At 40.3% G+C, this 18,597-nt stretch overlaps 2 protein-coding genes across 2 annotated transcripts in view; one reads left to right on the forward strand and one right to left on the reverse strand.

Annotated features, from left to right (window-relative positions):
* The first annotated feature begins 6,006 nt into the window (after nucleotides 1–6,006).
* On the forward strand, nucleotides 6,007–6,981 carry LOC134665547 (selenoprotein M-like). The gene is made up of 2 exons (XM_063522524.1): nucleotides 6,007–6,210; nucleotides 6,287–6,981. Exons 1-2 carry the CDS (start codon nucleotides 6,127–6,129, stop codon nucleotides 6,527–6,529), a joined length of 327 nt encoding a protein of 108 aa, XP_063378594.1. The 5' UTR covers nucleotides 6,007–6,126; the 3' UTR covers nucleotides 6,530–6,981.
* Nucleotides 6,982–9,312: 2,331 nt separating this feature from the next.
* LOC134664913 (stalled ribosome sensor GCN1) overlaps nucleotides 9,313–18,597 on the reverse strand; it is a 53,508-nt gene continuing 44,223 nt past the window's right edge. The window contains exons 30-42 of the mRNA XM_063521624.1: nucleotides 18,235–18,430; nucleotides 17,427–17,941; nucleotides 16,900–17,037; nucleotides 16,088–16,314; nucleotides 15,308–15,422; nucleotides 14,760–15,010; nucleotides 14,009–14,330; nucleotides 13,021–13,251; nucleotides 12,455–12,686; nucleotides 11,813–12,084; nucleotides 11,184–11,357; nucleotides 9,942–10,166; nucleotides 9,313–9,477 (exon numbers count right to left, since the gene is read on the reverse strand). Coding sequence (XP_063377694.1) covers nucleotides 9,355–9,477; nucleotides 9,942–10,166; nucleotides 11,184–11,357; nucleotides 11,813–12,084; nucleotides 12,455–12,686; nucleotides 13,021–13,251; nucleotides 14,009–14,330; nucleotides 14,760–15,010; nucleotides 15,308–15,422; nucleotides 16,088–16,314; nucleotides 16,900–17,037; nucleotides 17,427–17,941; nucleotides 18,235–18,430 — 3,021 coding nt within the window. The 3' untranslated portion in view covers nucleotides 9,313–9,354. The remainder of the gene's footprint in view (nucleotides 9,478–9,941; nucleotides 10,167–11,183; nucleotides 11,358–11,812; nucleotides 12,085–12,454; nucleotides 12,687–13,020; nucleotides 13,252–14,008; nucleotides 14,331–14,759; nucleotides 15,011–15,307; nucleotides 15,423–16,087; nucleotides 16,315–16,899; nucleotides 17,038–17,426; nucleotides 17,942–18,234; nucleotides 18,431–18,597) is intronic.

Here is an 18,597-nt window from a genome sequence, read left to right on the forward strand (position 1 = left end):
CTTACCCTATTCGGAACCTAATAATAATATTGAGAATGGCAACCCTGTTGTCGGTCGTATTGTCCTTTTCTAGCATATGCGTCCCTCTCTCTCCCACACTCCCACCACACAGCAGTTTGTTTTTTGGCGGTTGTCGCAAAAAACAAATTTCCAACTCATTGTCTCAAAATTATACATATTTACACCAGGCAGGATTAAAACTTTAGGTTCCGAATAGGGTAAGTTATTTAATTAGCGTTTTATTTTTGTGTAAAACGCTGTCATTAAACAACTGTACCGCTATTCGGAACCTAATAATAATATTGAGACGTGTTTGTTATCGCCTGGTGGTGGGAAGACGCCAAGCCAATGTGATTATACATGTACTTATTATGTATATGTAATATTATTATATTACGAGTGTTTAATTAATTATGCAGTACACCCTTTATTTTAACACCTGTGAGGAGAGAGGTATTTAGTAAAGCATACAATTTGATATTCCATTATATTATGATTATGATACTAACTTAACATTTTATATACGTACTTAATGTACTTATAAATGTTCAAAAAGAATAAGTGAGTCACCACAAGAGTGCTATACTTAATTACTTAAATGTAGGTATGTGAAAACTAGGTAAAAGAAGATGTGATAAGTCAGTCTACTCTTCAAAGAGCATACAACATCTGTTATAAGGAGTAATGTAATTCAAGTATGAAAAGATAAAAATAATAACGTACTAGAGTAGTTTTTATTTATAAGTCGCAATTCTTATCAAATTTGATAATAATTATCTATAATAGTAAAGTAAGCAGTTGCAGGAATATAACAAGGACAGGACCTTTCTTATTTCCAGAATCCCTCGGGATTAGGTAGACGAATATTTTAATTATTCGTTATATGTATCACTATCACCACAAACAGAGTTAATAAAATTAGGTACTTATTCAAATGTCATAGGGAATCACTAAATTTATTTAATGACTGTAAGCCATATACTTGGTTATAGGTTATAGTTATAGCTATAAAATGCATTTAACCCTTTTATATGCTTTACTAACGAGAACGCAAGTCACTGTACATACATAAATAAACCTTACTTAAAAGTGTGAAGGTTAGGTACTATGAGAGCTTAAGCCACAACACTCATTGTTCACTGCGCTGTGGCACTAGTTATGAGTCATAACTTATGACGCTTTGTGGTGTTCTTGTGTAGAATTGCCACAGAACTTTATCAATAATATTTGCAGAGTCATTCTAATTAAATTCATGTTTAGCTATCATAACCTTAATTTTACTCAATAATTTGTATATATGTAGTAAGAGTAGTTTCTTAGTGGTTTACTTTATCTGGTGCCTACTGGTAGACATAAGCCTTAAAACTTTATTGGTTCTGACCGCTAAAGTGGCTTAATTTCTGTAAACTATTCATAGACATTGCTTAATTCTGAATATTCAGTTTTCTCTATTCAGTGTGTAAATTATAAGGAATCAGATACTTACTTAATTCGAAACCCTAGCTCATCGCATAGGTGCTTTTAACCGAAATACAAATTTATGTGCTTATTTCGTGATTTTACATTATTTGCTGTGGGAAACCAGGGGGTTCCCGACCATTTGCCGGACGCCTGTGGCCCCAAAGCCACAGCGCAGAGGCCCTTTAAGAGGGACCTATTTTATCCAATGCTAGAATCAACACTTTGTCGAATCTATTAGATATTTAGGTATACTTATCCTCCTTATGAACTAAGGATAATTGTTACTTGTTTATATTTCAATAATAGCAAGATTGTAAATTATTTTATATTCTGAAATATAATATTACTTAATTTGGGCCAGTGTACTTTTGTATACTATATCTCTGGCCTACTACCTACTATATAGGTTAGTCTAATAACATCCCGCCTCCTGGGAGGCAATATACAGAGTTCTTGGATATATATTCACGATATCGCTAAGTGTGTGGATCTAGTTTTCCGACACTTGACTGCATGAAATTATTGTGTACATTTTTTACAGGTCTCGAGCAAGAAGGGTACCTATATATAGGTTGAGGTCCTTAACTTGTGGATTTGGTAATAGGAGCAAGACACAGACGGGGTGTAAATTAATTGATCCACCATGTTTCAAGAGATTCATGTGCCAATGCACATGCCTTCAAGTTACACTGTACAGACAGACTATATAACTCTTTTGCAGAGTTTTGCCAACATATTATAATAAATGACTGCATTTGTTTGGGTGTACTTGTTCCACGACAAAAACATATTTATATATATTACAATGTATTTTTGAAAAGTACTCGCCTTTCAAAATAGCTTCGCCTTTTCGCAAGGCTTGCTGCTGTTTCACATTGTGCAAAGCAAACAGTATCGCAATGCTATAATTTTGTATAAATTGAGAACTAGAGGGTCATGCCCTAGACGTGACCGCCCAGAAGTTATACTAGAATCGTTCGTGCAAACCATTAAGTCACTGTTTATTAAAAACCTTATGACTGGGTACATTACATTCCACGGTGGGTACATTTGTTAAACGTATAGTATCAAACTATGACGAATAATGATAAGTGAATTATATAAGTGATAACAATATTTGGTCCGTGCATAGAAGCACGTGCCTTTGAGATTAGTGCATGGGTAGTTTAAAATAAACTTAATCTGTGCATAGGAGCACTTACGATCAAGGTGGTTCGAATCCTCAAGGTTCACAAGGCAGACATAAGGGTGTAAAATAAATCATTCATAAACGCCCCGTTAGGTCAGTTTTGTACATTTTTATTTCCAACATGCTTGTGCAGCACATGACAATTTTCCTATACCATGCCAGTCAGGGATATAATAATTAAATAGGTACCTAACCTTGGTTATGTCGTGTACCTACATAGGTAGGTACTCGTAAAAATGTTAACTGAAAGACTAGTGCTCTCGAGGCAAATATAATTTATATTAATTTCTAGTCTGTCATAGCAGGCATAGACTTCAAAGGTTTTTAGATATTCATAGGGCCGCTAAACGGAACCCTTTGTACACCTTGAGCAGGCTATTTGTGCTCTTGTAATTTTATTTTCACACCATCAGTGATATTAAACATAGCTTATTTCAGAATTGAACCGTAAGCTATGTTGTGTCGTGAGCTTAAGTGAGCCTGATTTAATTAGAGTCCACAGATTATCTGGACCTTGGAGGATTGACCACACCTTATTCTAAATATCAATATTCTGTCTGGGCTTATGGTCGAATTTAGGTGACTAAATCTCTTAGTATTATCTATGCCACCAACGTTATGAGGCTTAGCGTCTCTAGACCACAATTTTATATTAGGGTGCAAAGATTTTTTCATCTTTAAAATAAAAATGAGTCGAGATAGGCCTGGAATCTTAGGTTATTTCATATCTATTATATTATAATTTTAGAAATGTTAATTATTCCAATTTTGAGTTTAGCCAATAGGGTGTCCGGGACCCTTAAAATAGATTGGTAAACAAAAATGAAACCTCGAATAACGAAGCCTATTTCGACTGATTTTTACCCAGAACATTATTTTGTTAGAACCCTTTTCACTTGTCCTTTGTCCAAAAGGAGGTATTTACATATTCATCTTTGTTATATTTTTATGATTGTGGCCTACTCGCTCGCCTGTGTTATGACCATATCATTTAATTTCTGACATGCCTTGCGCAGGCTTATATAGGTTGTAATATCATCATCAGTAACTTGACATCAGTTTGTGAATGAATCAAAGATTCTTTGGCACACCTTACGCAGGTGGAAACATGGCAGCCTTGCGCAGGCTTAAATAGGTACACAACATATTGGTATCATCACAAATAACTTGACGTTAGTTTGTGACTGAATAAAAGATTCTCTTAGGCACACCTTACGCAGGTGGAACCATAACAGACATAGCTTAAGAATATCATTCAAATGAAGTTTATGTTTATGGGTAATATTCCCTTAGTTGCGAGTTCTTCGCTCGACAAGGGGAAAGGATTTACTTTAATAGGCACTTTTAGAAAGTGTCATTCACGGTGACGAGATTTGCCATGACTAAACTTTAACTCTACAGTTAGCGAATATAATTTGAAATTATGAAGCAAACCATGCGTCTTCGTCAATGAATCAATCTAAACATTCCCATATTGTTAATGCCCTTTCAAGTCACAGGCTTCCGATTTTATTTAAAACGTTTACAAGTGTAGGTACTATTTATGTAGGTAGGTAGGTAGGCTTAAAGAACCGTCTTGTATGTACCTATAGTTACATATAGAATGAATAATCAAGTTATTCAAATCCAAAATAATACAAGCACATATAGCAACTACATGCAAGAGTTCTTTTAAGCTGTTAGTACCTGTTATTTATTTAAAGAGATACCTATCTACCTACATTTTAACCATTTTTTTTTCTTTTTTTTCAAAATCTAAGATCTAGTTGGAGAGATGTAAATTGATAAGGAGTGAAATACTTAAGGATTTCCATGTCATTCTTGCGCAGAGCCAGCTAATATATCTCTTTATCTAGTCAGACTTAAGTTTACGTACTGCCGAAGTACTCACTTTCCACAAAAATAAATGCAATTCTTGCGATGTAGGTTTGTTCGTTACCTTGTGTCCCTCAGAGCGGAAATAGAAGCCCCGCGAAGCGGGGCTTCGTCGACTCCTAAGCGGGTACACGTTATTTATCAGCAAGTTTATTACCAAAAAATTCATTTTGCAATATTATATTTAACCCGGAACGGGATAAACCGACAAGTTGCTGATAGATACTTGGACAGATAAACCCTACACGTCTATAAGCTTCTACCTTAATACGTAGGTTCTACGTAACACGTATTAACTATCCGATCCTTTCGTATTCGAAAACACAAATCACTTGAAAACTGAAGGGTATGCCTCCACACATCACCATTTAAGTGTTATACCTAATTTCAACAGTTATTATAGACACACAAAGATTTAAAGTAATAAGTAATAAGACTCTGAAGAGACTTAATGTAGGTATAATATTAATTAAATTCTAATGGTGACAAGTGCACGCTTTACCAGCTCGATGTGTTTTCTACCATTATGTGTTTTAGTATTTTCATTAGCATAGCCACGGTGCGCGCAGGCAGCCTTTGAAAACTTACACATTACTATTCCGGATCGTTTTTATTTGCTAGATAGTTTAACGGACACTAAATTTTAATTATTTATTTCGAACGGCAAAAGCCGTTAGAAACTGTTTTTCAATATAGTCAGCTAAACTGGGGTACAATTCAAAAACTCACCAGCAGTTTAGCTTCACGACCTTCCAGATGGAAAAACAGCAAGCCAATGAGTTGGAAATTTGTTTTTTGCGACAACCGCCAAAAAACAAACTGCTGTGTGGTGGGAGTGTGGGAGAGAGAGGGACGCATATGCTAGAAAAGGACAATACGACCGACAACAGGGTTGCCATTCTCAATATTATTATTAGGTTCCGAATAGCGGTACAGTTGTTTAATGAATATTTTTAGACATCACATTATATTAAATGTTGTAAGTGTGTATTTTCAAGTGACATTTTAGCATTTTTTTAGCATATTTCAACAAACTTTGGCATAATTTTGGCATAATCTAGACATTAGTCTAGCATCTTTTCAAAATCCGAGTTGGCAACACTGCTGTTACTTGAATCACTTTGAAGAGAACTCGTTAAGTGTTCCCCGCCTCGTTCAAGATTTATTATCTAACCCAGTTTATTTTATACCAGTATTTAATTTTATTTTAAATACTGTAAAAGAAATTTAATTTAAATGTATATACTTGATTGTCATGTAAGATATAAATTACTTGTATATTAAGTTTCAAAAGAGTTAATGTTATATAAGTTGTGTTTGCTAATTGATACTAAAATTGTTATTCTTTGTGTACTAGTTTATCTCATGTTGTTATGGCTATTATTGTGGTTTTTTATGGTTTTTATGTAATGTTTATGAATACGACTGAAGGACTTGTATCCATGGTCATGTAATAAATTAAAAAAAAAAATTGAATCACTTCAACTCAGTCCGAGTTAGCAGGTCGAGGGGTAATTTAGCTTGCTAGTGTTTAAAACTTATTTATCCGCCGTAATTTAATCGGTGTATATTGCGTCAACTGCAAAAGTTATCCTATCACAATGAAAACACTAGCAGTATTCTGTGCAGTACTAGCATTAGCATCTGCTTACGACCAATCGAACATCATAGGGGCCAGAATAGAGGTAAACGCCTCCTAATATGTAGTTATTACATGATGCAGTGTATTTGGAGGGGTATTGACGGGTGTTTTTTTTGCAGACGTGTCGTGGATGCTCGTTGAACCGACTTCCCCAAGTGAAGCAGTTCGTGATGGAAGACGCGCCCCTGTATGAACAAGTAGAAGTGAAGTTCATCACTGGCGCGGCGCCTGAGGTGGTGCTACTTGGCAAGAACGACCACGAACTGGAGAGGCTGCCGCTCTCCCACCTGGATCGCAAGGAGTGCAACCAGTTACTTGAGGAAAGAGGGTTTGTAAAGAAACAAAAGAAATCGGAGTTCTAGTTTGTTATTTAGACCCACATGGGTGTAAAAAAAGTTATGATCGCTTAAAAAATGGATTCATAATTAATACCCAAATATATCAGGTTCATCATGAACTATATAGTACTGAACACTGTGTGACATAGGCTCATCAGCTAAATAGCTGCTCACCTATAATGATATAATAATAAACGAATAAGGTAAAAAGCTGGATTGTAATATACCTATGCTGTAAGTTTTACTACATTCCATGTGTGAAAATGGTAGGTATATGAAGCAATATTTAGTATTAACTTGTAGCTAATTTTGCCTATTATGATGAAAATAGGCTTCTACTACTAGTACAAATTTGTGTTTATTTTATATTAAGTGTAATAATGTCTGTAATAAAGAGGAGTCTTGTCTGCCGTTACAATGTTTCAAGGCCTCTGACAAAGCTAGAATTGTTAAATAATAAACAGCTTTTCACAATATTTCAAAGTATTTCATTTTATTGTTTTGTATAGGTAGATGCCAATTCTGGTAATAAATTAGAATTGCTTGAATTGCTGTGGACAAATGTTATCTTATCATGTAACATGACACTACGAGTGTTATGGAGTGCATAGATAAGGCATCCAAACAATTTTCAGGCCTGTAATTGGAGATTTTTAAATAGCTGATGTCATTTGTATGCTTGAATTATGGTAATGTTACATATCATTTACATGCATGAAAGATTTTGAATTGTCAATATTAGGAACCGATATTAGGGGTAAATTAATGATTACTCCCATTAACAAAACCGTGACAAATCCAAACCAACAAAAATGATTTAAGTTGAAATTGCATTGACCATTAATTTATGAATGATTAAAGTATTGGTATATTAGTAATCCAAATATTCTACCAACTTAAGTTTGAGGAATAATTTCAATATTTTCCTTAAGGAGAACTTCATTTACGTTTTGCTTGTATTAGTCATGGCATGGCATGGTTTGTTCTTGACAATTTTGAACCAAGTTTTTTTACAATTACTATTCACAATAATCAGTAGGTAGGTACTATTATAATGTATTAATGTAACATATTTATTACCATAACTGTTATTCTCAGCAACATATTAGGGTCACATATATGTATAGGTAGGTATAGCAAGTTACTACATAGGACAGTTATAAATATCTATATAAAAATATTGATACAAAGTGCCAAAATATGTACACAACCTTATTGCCCATATATTAAGGGGTCATCCATTAATTACATCACATGTTTGGGGGGAGGGAGGGGGTCAAGAAAATGTGACATATTGTGACATGGGGGAGGGGGGAGACAAAAAGTTTGTGACGTCACTTTAACTTCATCAGTAACCGAAAATTTATTTAAATTATTTTATTCGCTGTACATTTAAATAACAAGTTTTTAAAACCATTAATCGTTTTTATTCGTTTAATTTTCTTTCCTAAGCAGTTTTGGGTTATAAAATTACTAATATTTATATAGTCAAAAATATTTTGATACAATATTAATAATATTTAGGTACTTACTTAATTCGATTTGGCGATTTCGTAGAAAAAATGTGACGTCACACTAGGGGGGAGGGGTTTGCCAAATGTGACCAAGTGTGACAAGGAGGGGGGGAGGGGTCAAAAAACCTAGAAATTCGTGTGACGTAATTAATGGATGACCCCTAAGGTAGTGTATACATATTTTTGGCATTCCGCCCGTATCGATATTTTAGACGTGACCGTACAGATGTCACGCTCAGTTACCATAATAGGTATGTAATTTGTTTTCGTTTTAAGCCATGAAACTATCAACGCTACGCTTAACATAAAATTAAGTAAGTACCTATGTATACATTGATAAGCCGTATAATGTTGTAGGTATGTATTAGAAAATATTCGTTTGACGTAATATCTACTTTTTTTTTTATAGGAACGGGACTTGTTTACAGTGGACAGCCTGTGGGCACACGCCTGTGAAAGTAATATCACGTTCGAAACGTCGGGCCAAATAATAAAAGTTTAAAGCCTAAACAGCGTATTAGTTAATATGCTGATCATTCCTCATTTAAGGATTTCTTATGAATACGGCTGTAAGTGCACGCAATTAAGTCCCGTTTCAGTTTAAAGTAGTAAAAATCGAGTTTGTTTAAATCAGTGCCCTTATAAAAATAATGATGAATTTTCATATTTACCACTCAAATGAATTTATTATCTATCTTTAATAGGCTAGACCAGCGGTCGGCAACCTCTCACTTCCGGCCCGCGAGCCTCCCTGGCTACTTTGTACGTAATATTGACAAATGACAATGTCTGATAAAGTCATAAATATTAACAAAGTAAGGCCCGCGTCCACATCGTTAACTGCTATGTGGCCCTTGGCTGCTAAAAGGTTGCCGAACGCTGGGCTAGGCTATAGCCATAAAAAATATTTACCACTTTCCATCTCATCAATATTACCTACGAAATAGAGTACAATGAAAAATTTATTGATTTCATTCATAACGTAGCGTAGCGGGTGTCGTGGGACCCTTAAGGGTCAATCTACTTATATAGGTAGGTACTTACCAATCTGATTTAGTTAAACTCGCATCCGTTATTGCTTGCCCTCGGGTTAAAGTATGTAATGGTCCTTCCGGTACCTACACAAGGAGGGACAGGGCAATCGGTGACCTATATTAAGTATAAAGCAGTGATCTAAATCGACAGATTCGTCGTGACTGTAAACCCTCATAGTGTACTTTGTATATGCGTGCGAGTGGCTAGGCTAATAGGGACAGGTCCGAACGTGTCAAGGTTAGTAAATGAAAGTCCTCGTGGTAGATACAGTATATTAGAGTATGAGAGATACAGCGGTGCTCAGGTGAGCAGCGTGACGTCGAGGTCTTCATCCCGGCCGTATTGCAGCGCGCGGCGCAGCACGCGGGCTACCACGTCGCTGAGCGCCTCGCGGGCGCCTTCGTCGAGGAGGGACAGGCATTGCTGTAAAAAATAAATGTTTTAGTAGGTAATTACATGGGCGTACCCAGCATTTTTTAAGGGGTCGGGCAGAAGTAGAGGAGGCTGGGTACGTTGTAAACAGGGTTCGGTTAATCTGCCCAAAAATTCTTAGCTTCTGCTCAGAGACCAGGGTAGGGCAACTGCCCCCCCCCCCACCTTGCCCTTAGTTAAGTGTATTGATTTCTTGGCATTACTGACAAATGACGTAAATAACGTAGTCAAATCGAGTTATATTCCTTTTAACCTTTTGAAAGCCAGGCGGCGAAGGAATCTGATGTGCCCGGGACGCCTGGCGTTCGCGATTATTTAAGCGAAATTGAACTTTACGGAGTCCCGCGTAAGTCTATTGCATTGGCGAAGCTCTTTAGCAAGACTTTCCGATGACGGCCCCAGCCGTCTGTGGGGGTCTAAAGGTTAAATGATACGACGGTTAATATAACACCCACCTTGTGGAAGGTGTCGTCGTTCTGCAGACACAGCACGGCGCGCAGCGCAAGCTCGGCGTTGGCGCGGACATAGGTGTTCTTCTCCTTGGTGCCGTTGACGAGCGCGGGCAGCAGCGGCCGCAGCGCGTCGGGGCCGCGCGCGCCGCGCAGCGCGCCGGAGCGCCCGAGCATGGTGCTGGCGCGCGCCATCAGCTGCTTCACCTCGTTGTTGCTGTGGTTCATGCTCTGCGCAGACAACACGAGATTATTACATTTAAAGCGGCACACGCTCGGGCTCATATAATTATTGGATATACGGGGTCATTTTTGAACCGTTAACCATATTGTGCGAGGTCATTAGGTAGGTCATACTGAATAACTTTTTCTATGGGACCAACCCCGTAATCCCAAAAAAAATTTGGCCTTCCCATAGAAAACGTGGACATCCACTCGACCAAAATGTATGAAACGGCAAAAAAAAATTTCACCTCAGCAGCTCGAACAAGGGTACTTTGCTTCTTAAAAACAGTGAGCAAAATGCGATTTTGCTCACTGAGTCATTAATACGATTTTGCTCACTGACATTCAAGTGACCTCTATAGTCAAATGTCATTTCAACATGCGGGGTCTAACACAAGTCCCTCTAGATATGTTCTCACTGCTTAGGGTGAAAAATTTTGTGTATTACACGAGATCAAAGTTATTTACATCTCGTGCGCTTTTGAATCCCTTACTACGCTCAAGATTCTAAATTAGATTCACTCGCTACGCTCGTGAATCTATTATAGAATCTTTCACTTGCACGGGACTCAAAATAAGCACTCGAAGAAATATCAAACTTTGATCTCTTGTTGTACAAATAACTATTGTGATTTCGGAGTTGGTCCCATAGAAAATGTTGTTCAGTATGGCCTACCTCCACACCTCGCACAATATGGCTAACGGTCCAATAATTACCCTGTATGTATACATTGAAAATTTGAAATAACATAAAAGGGACACCTATTTAATTTTTTACAGTTTTCGTAAAATGTAGTTAATATTAAAGTTAACTTTACCAGGCTGACATTTCAAAAATAACAATCGAATGTGTATTACTCATCGAAAATAGTTAGAACACATTTTTGAAGTGCCGTAGGTATGTGTGAAATATATCCTATAGCCTGGTAAAGGGTTAAATAGATGTCCTATGCCAATCATCATACCGCATACGAAGACAGTTGCTATAGGAACTTACTCGCATCAAAAACAACTCGTACTTACCCTGACGAACTGTGTGAGTATGACTTGTGGTGGTGCGCGATCCTGTTCTAGTAGATGCTTCATCAGGTACCCCATCCCGCGGAGACCGTTGCATGCGATGGGTACTTTGTCACTGGCTAGGTATCCTAGGAGGGCTTTTTCTATCTTCTCTTCGAACTGTTCTGTGTAAACTACCTGTGAATATAGCAGTGCGTTAATATAGTCGTCGATGAAGATGTTTCGATGTGGTTAGACAAGTTATCTGCCGTTTTGTGAAATATCAGCCTGTCTAAGAGTTATTCGAAAGATGTAATTGGGCCATTGGGCAGACGCCTTATATCACATGATTTAATATAAACTCATGATCATATTTAATAGTTAAAAAAAAAAAACACATTGTCTTAGAAGTCTTCTTTAATCTACCTCTACTTGGGTTATTGTGTGGCCCCCATGGACATATTAAATTAGGTAATTAATATATTGGAAATAAGACTACGATATTACGAACTTAAGGCGCTTGAAAGCGATGAAAGGCGCACATCCAAATCGCTTCCTACATATTTGTATTCCTTCCAGCTAACACATGAATCACATGATGCTATATGTTAAACTGGCATACAATGCGAAGTATGACTTCGATTACTACGAACCTCAGGCGTCTCTTTTAAGGCGACGAAAAGCGCACAAGACCTCCCATGAGCTAGCATCCAATCCGCTTCCGTGATCGTAGTATTCCCTCCAGCTAACACGTGATGCAATAAGGCCGCATCTCTATGTGTGGGAGGGAGACAGTGCAGCAGCGCGCCGAGACAGCCGCCGACCGCGCCGCGGGGCGGGTCATCAGGGTGGGCCAATAGGGCCGGGCTTGTTAGGGTTGCTAGGACGCTTAGTGCTAGTTGCTCGGACATCTTGTCGCCTCCACCTGAAAATGAATAATAAATTAGTTTTTGTTGTAAATATATAAGTAACTGTGAAATTCATAATCATTTATTAGTATAAAACAAGACAAAAGTGGCATTCTCTTCTGTCACAAAAATCACAATGATCGGGAGACGTTTAACCATAAATTAAATTTATTTTAAAATTTAGATATGCTTGAGAAATAATTCTCCGTATCAATTTGCATATAGATAAAAAAAAGTGGTATCGGCTACTTTAAACACCTGTAATAATGCTCCTAAGAGCTTGATGCCATTGTGCATCTTTATAAAAAGCGTAATCGTTGAACTCGCGAGCCAAGTCGTGTACCGGACGCGATTGAGTGCCTTTAGGAAGATCTTTAGATAACCCACCTGTAATGATGCTCCTTAGAGCCTGCAGCATAGTTTCTCTAATAGCGGGGTCGTCGGCATTTTTGATGCCGTTGTGCATCTCAACGAAGAGCGGATCAGCGCGTGTGTGTATCCGTACTAGTTGAGCGAGCGCAAGGCCGGCCTTTATACGGACTGGGCGCGATTGGTCGTTCAGCGCCTTTAGGAAGGTCGTTTGGAGTTGTGGTAAGAACTGCTTCAGCATGACGCCAACCTAAAAACAGAATAACATTAACACTCCGCATCGATGCAATTTATTTTTTTGTTACAGATGTAGTGCAAACTTATTTTCCATCGTATTTTCAGGGAAACGTACGAACGTGTCTTGCTATTTCAGTCAGTCTCTGTACAAAAAGTTTGACTACGAACGTTTCCGAGAAAATACGATAGAAAACGATTATGCACAACATCTGTAATATTTTTTTGTTACAACGCAATGTGTCAAGTGCTTATTTGATGACATATAATGCCTGTGATACGTGAGTGTACGGTACGTGATGCATGTGTGTGGGTGTTTACAGTATTTGTATTGTATAGTGATAGCATACCTTTGAGAGTAACGAAGCGAGAGTCTCAAGTACAGCTGCCTTGACACTGGCATTGAACCTGTCACCCAGGATACGAATGAGCGGTCCAGTGATATGCACGACGGAGGGCTGGATAGCGGCCGCTGAGGTTAACGTGATGACTTCTCCCAACATGAGCGCGGCGGCTTCCTTGTCTTCCGGTAGACCGTTGAGGATGGACTCGCGGAAGAGCGGCAGAATTGGTGCTATGCCCTGTAAAGTATGGTGGTATATGGTTTTTATTGGTATTATTGTTAAATTAGAGCTTTGGTAAGCGAATAAAGCCCTTGAGGGCTATGAATTTTGTCCCATTAATCTTTTGACCGCTAAAACCGTCAATTGAAGCGCGCGGTTACCGCTCAATATCAAGCTTCATGCTTTGCGGTTCACGATTACGCGCCGAAAGTAATAGGGACGGCGTTCGAAGGATTAAAATATTTTAGTGTGACTCATAAAGTGGTGTTTAATTGTGATGTTTTTAATAAAGCAAAAGAACCACATGACAGGACACGGGCCTTAGCTATTTCGCTGAAACATATCTAATAATACAGTACAGATATGCGCTATCTGTCTCTCTGCCCCAAAGTCTTTGTGAATGCCTCTCAGGGCATTTGGTTTTTGGCGAAGAGTGATGAGTCTTTGAAGTAGTTGTAAGGCTAGCGGATTGCCTTTTAAGGCCTGTATGTATAGTCAAACTAGAATATTTACCTTAGGTAAGCAGAAGCCTGGCAGCAGCTCTCCCTTCAGATCCGAAGCGGCATATCTCACAGCCTGCCTTATATCCGCCACATGCGCTATCTGTCTCTCCGCGTCCAACGTTTTAGTTAGCGCCGTGAGCGCCTCCCAGGCCATTTGCAGGACGTCCCGATCAGTTTCAGCGAAGAGTAGGATGAGTCCTCGTAGTTGAGGTACGTATGGCTAGAGGACCGCCTTTTGAGGCCTGTATGTATTGTCAAACTAGAATATTTACCTTAGGTAAGCAGAAGCCTGGCAGCAGCTCTCCCTTCAGATCCGAAGCGGCATATCTCACAGCCTGCCTTATATCCGCCACATGCGCTATCTGTCTCTCCGCGTCCAACGTTTTAGTCAGCGCCGTGAGCGCCTCCCAGGCCATTTGCAGGACGTCTCGGTCAGTTTCAGCGAAGAGTAGGATGAGTCCTCGGAGTAGTTGTGGTACGTATGGCGTGAGGTCTGCGCGTGTGTGCGTGACGTAGGCGCAGAGGAGGGAGGCGGCTGCGCGGCGCTTGTCGCCCTCGCTGGTGCGGATGGCTTCGAGAAGCATGTCGATTATGCTGCGAAGTGGTTTAGTTAGTTGTAGAGGAAATTTAAGCATCATTGAGTGAACCTAGGCTACTCGGGGAACGCATACTTATAATTAAAGTAATATGTCAGACGCAAACAGACGAGTTTTAAGTATCAGTTTTAAAAACCTTTCTCCAAATTTTTTTAGAGGATTCGGAGGATAAATATTTGAGGGCGGAAGATCAAAAACAAAATTATCAGTTTTAGCATATCGATGTAAACGCAAAAATTATCGGAGCAACCAGAGTTTAATCGAGTATCTTAGCGTCTAGGCGGCGTGGCGAATAGATATTACGATCGGGTTTTGATTTCCGGTTAGCGCCATTCGCTTCGTAGGTTGCGTTATATGAACAAATTGTATACATAGTGACATCGTATGCCGTCTTTGGCACGAACAAGGCTATATCGTATCAGCTTACCATCTGACGCCCTGCGCGTCGGTGACGGGCAGCAGCGCGTTCCTGCAGTGGTCGAGCTCCCGGGCCTCGGCGGGCGTGCCTCTGGCGGCGGCCAGCGCGGCGAGCAGCGCGGGCAGCACGCGCGGCAGGTGCCGCGCCAGCGCGCCGCCCGCCGCCGCCGCCAGCGCCGACAGCGCGCGCGTGTCCGCCGCGCCCGACGTGAGCACCGGCACGAGGTACGGCAGCACCGCGCGGGATTTTATCGCCATCACCTAAACAAAAGTCGTCAAGGTTCATTTTTTTTTAATAACACATGCAACTTATTTTAAATCAATCTGTTACTTTTTTTCTTTCTTGTAGTACAATGTACCATCACGCTTCGCGATTGTTGCGCCGTTTAGGGTCCTAGGCCCTAGGCCTAGCTAAATTGATTGTTCAGTACTTACGCTATAGAATTTCCAATTTACCAAGAACCCTAAAATGCATAACAAATTAACGATCCCATGTGGTGACTCTACAAATCGTCATTAATATAATAAAAAAAAAGAATACATTTCAAAATTTTGTACCTGCTTCAAGCCGTCTAGGGTGGCCTCTGCGACCGCCGGGTCGGGGTCATTGAGCCCTTCCAACATTTGAGGCAAAATGTCGTCTAGTGCCTTGTTACCGATCGTCGCGTGTAAACTGAAAAAAAAAAGAAATAAAATTTCCTTAAATACACGCAGCGTCGATGCGAGAATCTAAGCCGATACCGACGTGTGCCAAGCAGGATGGCCGAGTCGAAGTAATGTTATTTTTATTTTAGCGGCTGCTAGAACTTATGACAGAGTAGTTCTGTCATAAATTCTAGCAGCCACTAATCGCATTACAGGTAGCGAGTCTTAGCGCTGCTCGCAGAGTAGGAACAAATCCATTACCCAGGCAGTACGGCATCTCTTGATATGGAACAAAAGTTGAGAAACCAATCCGATGCGTAGGTGTGTGTGACAAGCAGGATTACGACTCAGGATAGCCGCTAATCGCACTTCCAGTGACGGGTTCCTTGGAGCAGTTCTCACAGTAGGCACAGTCCTTCAGCGAACTATATTATAGTATCATGTGACGTATTGGCCAGGATCTCTACCAAACCTATGAAGACGTGTGCAAAGCAGGATGGCAAAGTTGAAGTGCAGTTTTTTTAAGTACTAATCTGTCGAAAGTTCTAGCAGCCGCTAGTCGCACTTCTGGTAGCTTTAGCATCAGCAAATATCAGGGCGTCACGTGATGAAGACGCTACAATCTCTGATTAATGGGGGCGTGTATCAAGCAAGATGGCCGAACTTTATTAAACTTATTTTTTTAATACTAACCTGTCAAAAGTCCTAGCAGCCGCTAATCGCACTTCAGGCAGCGGGTCCCTTAGAGCAGTTCTCACGGTAGGCACTAATCCATCGGCGAATGACAGTACAGCGTCCCTTGATGTGGAAGCCAAGATTTCTCCTAAGCCAATGCAAACGCCCTGGCGCTGGTCGGGGCGATCGGATTTGAGGCCCCGTTCGAGGATAGGCACGATCTCGGGGAGGACGCGTTCACCCAACTGCAAAAATGGTCTCGTAAAATATTGAATGTAATAACCTCTAGCCGGCCATACGTCAAACCCTGCCAAGCAAAATGAAATTTTATTTTGTCAACACAAAGTTCAAATTAAAATGGAACAGGAGACCTTTTTATAGGTCTCTGGGCGGCTAGAGGTTAATAATACGATATAACGCTATCTCCAATTTCGATGTGTGGAACTCGTACAGTCAACTGTAAAACATCAAAACTGCAAAAATCATCTCAAAAATATGTCGCATAGCTCGTATGTCAGCGAATTAAGAACTATGGGACATATTTTTGAATAAGTTGGCTACACCCATATTTTTACAGTTGACTGTACTCATAGAAATACGATTGCTGCCCCATCCGCGTCCAGATTTGTGCTTAAATCCAAATTTAAACTCCACTATTTTTACTAACCTGTGTTATTTCATTTGTTCATCATTCGTCATTCTCAAAAATTTGAAAAAGTATACCTACTGAGCTTACGACGAAAAGTAGAAGACAAGGAAGGCATACCCACGATCAGATGGGGATTGGGGATGATTGCAAGGAAGAGAGAGAGAAGCATTACTGATCTTACCTTGCGCACAAGGTCTCCTAAAGTCCTGGCGGCGACCTGACGCTTGTCGTAGCTGGTGGAAGCGAGGCAGCCCAGCAGTAGCCCGAACAGGGTCGGGAGGATCTCGCGCAGCGTCTTCGGTGTGTTGGTCACAACCACCTGCAAAACGTAAAGGATTAATCTGACAATCTGTAGTTATTCCAAGGAATTCAAATTCTAGAAAGCGGGTTCTAGAAAAAAAGGGTATAGGTTTTTAAAGAGTCGGTGATGATGCTGATGTCTTCAGAACTGAACAGGTCTATTAATAAACCCGTGAGGTTCATATTAGTAATAAAATACACCTTTAACCTTATTATGAAAGTTGAATTTTCTAATAAACTTCTAAATCACTATCAACTCCGCGTACCGTCCGCTCCTGTCCATATATAACCGCGCTGATATCCAATTCTCTTACTGCCATAGGCCGACAATGCGACCGCACTGTACAGAAATTATCATCAAAAAATAACACATAACACCTTGTTATTAAAGTTCAATTTCCAACTAACCTTCCACACATGCAGCGCCGCCTGTCGGACCATCAACGCGACATCACTCCTGCCCATATACAACCCGGCCAATACTCTATTCCTTCTCTCGTTGCCAAGGGCAGACATAATCGCCTTATGAGACTGCTCCGTACCGAAGTTATCGTCCTCCGACGCCGTTTCCGTACTCATCTTACCACTGACACCAGATATACGGTATAACAAGTCTCCTAGTAGTTGTACTGAGCTGTATCTAATACGCCAATTGTCGTCGAATAGGCCTTTTTCTAGCTCAGGTAACAGTAAAGTTATAGCACTTTCAGCGTATAGGTTAACAATTCTTTGTCCAGCCTTTAAGGCTGTTTCTCGCACGTATTCGTTTTCGTCGGCTAAGGCTTTGAGTATGGGGTTGATGATTTGGCCGATGTAGGGGGTGAATTCGTCGGTGAAGGCGCCTGGCATGTAGATGAACATCATGATGTAGCCGTCTTTCACGTGCGGGGCGATGTCGGTGCGCTCCGCTGTTGCGATTATGTCTGTGGGGGGCATCGAAAATTTTAATTTATGGCCAGATATGTGAGCTTATGCCCAAAATGGCCCGTGCACCGCAGTATATTGGATTGTTAATTTTATGGCTTCAATATTAACACTAATGTACTTATACAACAATTAAATAGCAGCGCCAACAAAAAAACATATCACTGCGAAAGCTGCAATAGTATCATAATACTAGACTAGACATACAAGGACGCTAAGCCCTTGCCCGACGCCTCTGCATCCATTGAGGTGGTCTCCAAGGTTCAGCAGTTCCTCGAGCCTGGATACTAACCCGGCATGATCTTGTGCAGCTTGTGGACCCCCAGGCCGGCCACCACCTCGCTGAGCCCCTGGGCGGCGCCGCTGCGGTCCACCGAGCTGGACTCCGAGGTGAGGGTGTGCATCAGCCAAGGGAGGAGCTCCTCGAAGCTGCTCTCGCCCATGCCCTTCACCATGGCGCCTAGTGCGCGCGCGGATACGGAACGGACCTGGAAATATATCGTTGGGAATAGTATCTAAGCTGGATGACGCCTAAAGAGGATATACCTTGTGATTAGCCAGGTAAAATATCCTATTTCCCCATTCATAAACATAACACAGCTTATAACATTTCTATAAAAATATATTTTCAGAGGCTTTCAAACTATGACTGTCA

This window comes from Cydia fagiglandana, chromosome 6 (genome assembly GCF_963556715.1).
Source record: "Cydia fagiglandana chromosome 6, ilCydFagi1.1, whole genome shotgun sequence".
Taxonomy (NCBI): domain Eukaryota; kingdom Metazoa; phylum Arthropoda; class Insecta; order Lepidoptera; family Tortricidae; genus Cydia; species Cydia fagiglandana.

Coding starts and splice junctions, on each gene's coding strand:
- LOC134665547 (XM_063522524.1), top strand. CDS start 6,127: ATGAAAACACTAGCAGTATTCTGTGCAGTACTAGCATTAGCATCTGCT. Junction 6,211..6,286: donor TCATAGGGGCCAGAATAGAG/GTAAACGCCTCC, acceptor TTTTTTTTGCAG/ACGTGTCGTGGATGCTCGTT.